This window comes from Mus pahari, chromosome X (genome assembly GCF_900095145.1).
Source record: "Mus pahari chromosome X, PAHARI_EIJ_v1.1, whole genome shotgun sequence".
Taxonomy (NCBI): Eukaryota; Metazoa; Chordata; class Mammalia; order Rodentia; family Muridae; genus Mus; species Mus pahari.
In genome coordinates, this window is record NC_034613.1 from 91907401 (window position 1) to 91912209 (window position 4809).

The 4809-nt window shown below is 45.9% G+C and overlaps 1 protein-coding gene across 1 annotated transcript in view; it reads right to left on the reverse strand.

The window, feature by feature from the left end:
* Positions 1–3485, reverse strand: part of Taf9b (TATA-box binding protein associated factor 9b) — a 7719-nt gene extending 4234 nt beyond the window's left edge. Inside the window, exons 1-5 of the mRNA XM_029534596.1 lie at positions 3271–3485; positions 2595–2676; positions 2011–2147; positions 1796–1930; positions 427–496 (exon numbers count right to left, since the gene is read on the reverse strand). Of these exons, the coding sequence (XP_029390456.1) occupies positions 427–496; positions 1796–1930; positions 2011–2147; positions 2595–2676; positions 3271–3321 (475 nt within the window). The 5' untranslated portion in view covers positions 3322–3485. The remainder of the gene's footprint in view (positions 1–426; positions 497–1795; positions 1931–2010; positions 2148–2594; positions 2677–3270) is intronic.
* Positions 3486–4809: the final 1324 nt, after the last annotated feature.

The window sequence follows — 4809 nt, forward strand, 5'->3', positions numbered from 1 at the left end:
AAAAAAAAAAAAAAAAAAAAAAAAAAGTTGAACTTTTCATATATTCCAAACTTCTCTGAACCTGTACCTACTTTATTGAGACATTTGCTTAAGTTCTATTATAAGTAGGTAGCTGGCATGGATGTGTTTGGAGACCTGAACATAGAAGGTGGAAACAGCTAAGAATAAAGAGTTTCTGGACTCACAATTTATATGAACAAAGGATTGGCCAATGTAATTTGGCATCAGTCAGTTTTTCTGTTTTTTTTTTTTCTCACTGAATCTGATTAAAACTCATGTTCATATTTTTACCAGAAGATGAGTAAAATTCATCAGTGGTAACATATTGGAGTTTATGACTCCCATTTTGACTTGGGTTATGGTTCAAAAGCAAATGCTGAGAGGCTGTTTTTACTGTTCAGAAAGGCCATTTTCCCCTTTACTTACCTACAGTAGGAGTAGTAGGTCTGCTACTGACCGCACTTAATCTGGGAACTAGTCTTCCTTGGTTAGGTCCCTACGGGATTTAAAAATACATTAGTTTTCATGGTAAGATTTTATACCTAAACTTGATGAAGACTGAAAGTGTAACTGCTGATGTGGGTTATTAGTGGATGATCCAATGCAACAGTATTTGGTTTTATTGTGTTTTTCTTTTTGTCATGTTACTGAGGACTGAACTCTTCTGTTTTAAAACCAATTATTGGGAGTTTTTACATCCATCCATATATATATCTATATCTCTATATATATCTATATATCTTTTTCAAGACAGGGATTAAAGGCATGCGCCACCACTGCCCGGCTCAGTTCTGTATATTTAAGGTAGATAAATGTTCACTTGTATTATAATATTGGAATTTAACTAGTCAGTGTCTTAATTCTGCCTAAAATAAAACTGTCTTATAGCAGAGTTTCAGAAAACAAGGGTGGCCCAATATAGAGAATACTCTTTTCAGTGCTCAGAGAGCCTTAGGTCATATGTCTGAAAAAAAGTCTAGTTATGAATGGCATACCATTCACCTCATTATTGGATGCCACACACAAAAAGCTATGGCAAAGTGGAAAGTTTGTGAGCTACCAGATCTGGGAATCAGTCCTAGTTTTGTCCCTGACTCCATGAGAAAAATTCCCACTGGGTTAGATGAAATAATAAAATTCCTCTAGCGCTAAAAAAAAAATTCCAAGAATTATTTTAACCTTTACTGTGCCATCTACAGGAATCTGGCTTTCTGTAAGTTTACCTATTACTTCCACCCTTTAAAAAACATAAGATTGAGGGATCTGAAGGGGATAGGGACTCCATATGAAGGACAGAGTCAACTAACCCTGCCCCCACCCCCGAACATATGCAGCAGATGTGCAGCACAGCTGTCTTCATTTGAGTCTCCCAACAATTGGAGTGGGGACTGTCCCTGAATCTGTTGCTTGCCTGTGGATTCTCTTCCCTTAACTATGCCACCTTGTCTGGCCTCAGTGGGAGAGGGTTAGTCCTGTAGTGATGTGCCAGGGCAGGAGGATACCCAGGGGGTTCTCTCTTCCCAGAAGAGAAGGGGAGGGAGGATGAGGGGAGTAGAAGCTGTGTGTGTATGTGGGGGGGGGGGGACTGGGAGGAGGGGGGGTTGGATCCTGATATAAAGTGAGTAAATAAATTGAAAAAAAACCCATAAGCTAACTAAAACTCCCCAGTCCCCCGGTTTTGACATAAGCAATTCATGTAGCCTAAGACAGCTTTGAACCCCCATCCCTCCTGCCTTAGCATCCCTACTGTTGGAATTATAGGCACTAGCTACTACACCTGTCCAGAAACTCTTACCTTTTTAACTAAGGACTTCAGCCTATAGTTTGGAGCTGTTAAGCAGTATCTATCAGGTGGCAATCTGGGTCCTGCATATGGCTTAATCAGTGGCAAAGGGGTTTGATTCTTCTGCCTTGCAATATCTAGTAAAAACTAATAGAGAAAAAAATACTCATTAGAAATATAACTTTTAAAGTGTAAGTAAGAAAAACTGCAAATAGACGTCTGCTCACATCTCTTGGGGGAGGAGAGGTAAAAGACTGGTCAGCCCGACACTGGATGGCCAGTCTCACGTCATCTGCATCAACAGTGGGTTTCTTAGCATGACTTGAATAAATCTTCGCATCGTCCAGAATTGTAGTCACATATCCTTTAAGAGCAAAATAATTTTTTCTTAAACGAATGAAGAGATTTCAAGCAGGATCTTAACTAGCCCATACTGGCTTCACTATATAGCCAAGGGATACCTGGAACATCTAATCCTCTTGCCTCCCCTTCTCAAGGGCTAGATTACAGTATGCATTATCAAGACTAACCTAAAAGCATCTTATTATTTATGGCCCCTTGTTTTAAAAGGTCCCACGAATTTCTGGAACGTTTATGAATTTTGGTTTTAATAGCTAACTGTCCTATTCACATACTTTACTTAAATGGACATGCCACATCTAAATACTACTCTCCCTTAACTTGCGCTCCTTTATAGTGCTTTACTCATCTCTAGATTAGTAACAACTGATTTTGGTTTAAAGTGTTACAGCAAACGATCTTCACTAATTCATGAGGTCAGGTTTTGGGTGTATTCACTTATTTAACTTACGGAAAGCAAATTCCAACATTTGATTTATAACCCTTGGCTCATACTCTGTGATTCCCATATCCTTCAGGATCTGTGCCATCACCTGTGGATTCAAAGACAAAAATGCCAGACGGAATGTGCGACGTAAGTGAAAGGGATCAAGGCTGGATCGAAGGCATGTTTTTATATGCAGCAAACCGCCCCCTCCTTGTGCCTCTCCCCGTGCTTGCCTGTCAGTGATCACATAAAACCAGTCATATGCTCTTGCTGAAAACTTTTAGCAAGGGTGGGAGCAAAGGCACAAGAATGGCCTTTACCGGCTTTCCAGGCAGAGGTAGGGGTGGGTCCAGCTGGCTGTCATTTTCGGATCTGTCAGCGAGGGAAGCTACTAGCATCAGAACCCATGTCGCAGTCAGGGCTCCTAGTGAAGCGAGGAGGCTGCGGACTTGTGGGTGGGGGCGGCCTCGGGCCAGCGAGACAAAGCCCCGTGGCAGCCCTCTGGAGGGGCTCCCCAGGAGCACGGACGGCACCCCGGGGACAGGGGGACCCCATTGCCCTTTCCCAGCCATGTCTCCCGGCTGCAAACGACGCGCGAGCCCCCCTACCCGCCTCCCCCCCGCCAGGCGCTCGGGCTGGCCCGTCTCACAGGTCCCAATGCCACCGAGTGCGCCCGACCCCGCTCCCCCCGCGCGCTTACCAAGGCATCCCTCGGAGCGTTCTTGACAGGCGCCATCTTGGCCGGCTCCATTTTCTCTTGCGGCTCCTCAACCTCGGAGATAGAGCTGCAGGCGGTTTCCACCTCGGCCAGGCTCCACCCCTGTGGGGGATGGAAGGCGGTCCTAGCACGCAGCTCCCCGGCCTGGGCCGCTTCACAGCCGCCAGCCCCCACCTGTGTGGCCTTGGCTACCCGGGGCCCATGCAGGCTCGGAGGTGGAGAGGTGCGGAGGATGCTCAGCGACCCTGCGGCCACGCAGCGCCAGCTCCCCTCCGATCATCCTCACTCCCCCTTAATGCCCACAGGTCCTCGGAGTTTCCTGGAATTCCCTCCGAGGCCCTTCCTCCACTCGGCCGCTGGGTGAACATGGTTCTGGCAAACACGACAGCCCAGTATCACATTAACAACGAATGTGTATCACCACCTTGACACACAGGCCATGTTGATACTACAAAATTAGTTGCTGCCTAGCTGACATTCAAATTTAAGTGAGCATTAGGAAATCTTTTTCCAACCTGGGAATCCTACCCAACAGACCAGAGATTTTCGACCTGCGGGTTGCGACTCCTTCGGGGTCGAACCATCCTTGCACAGGGGTCGCATATCAGATATTTAACAAAAACATATTTACCTTGTTCACATTACAACTCATAACAGCACCAAAATTACAGTTATGAAGTAGGAACAAAAATACTTTTATGGTTGGGGGGGTCACCACAAGCTGAGGAACTGCATTAAAGGGTACAGCATCTCGAAGGGGGAAAACCACTGCCGTAGACACTGTCCTTCACACTTAGGGATTTGGTCAAGCCTACAAAAGCATCTGCTCCCCTAGGTCCTCGTGGTCTGAGGGGCTCCAACCGCTAAGGTGGAAGCTGGGCTCCTTCTTGTCTCCCAGACTGCCCACTCCCATATATATATATATATTTTTTTTTCGGAATAGGGACCGTCAAAGAGAGGTTCAGAGCGGTTTAACGCTCTTCCGCCATGCCAAGTCTGATGACCTCTGAACTCCACAAATGCCCCGGGCGTGAGTACCACGAGGTTCACGAGGTTCACGCCATGGCTTCTACCTCCCCTCCCCTTAGAATCATGAAGGCATTAGTTAAAGGTCTCTGGTTTAAAATAAGCCCAAGAATCCCGTTCCTACATTTCGCAACAGCCCTGTTCTCTTCCACCTTCGAAAAGGTTGCCAGGACCCCTAGATCAGACACAATCAGGCCCATTAAAGAGCGACAAGTCCTATCAGGGTAACTTCACAAAATTACATCCCATCTCATTGGTACCTAGTTCTAAAGCGTTGATGATAGCATCCTTCCGCTGCTTACGAAGATTAGAGAATTAGGCCTCGCAAACGAGGGGCCTCGTAGTTAGAACAAATACTGTTTTACTTAAAATTCTCCGGTAATACCTCTCACAGATTTAACAGTTCGGGGCTTAGCGAACCCTTCAGTTTAGGTAGGGCAGTTTACCTCATCCGAGGACACCTCGACAATCTCGCCAGACGCAGCCGACTCCTGA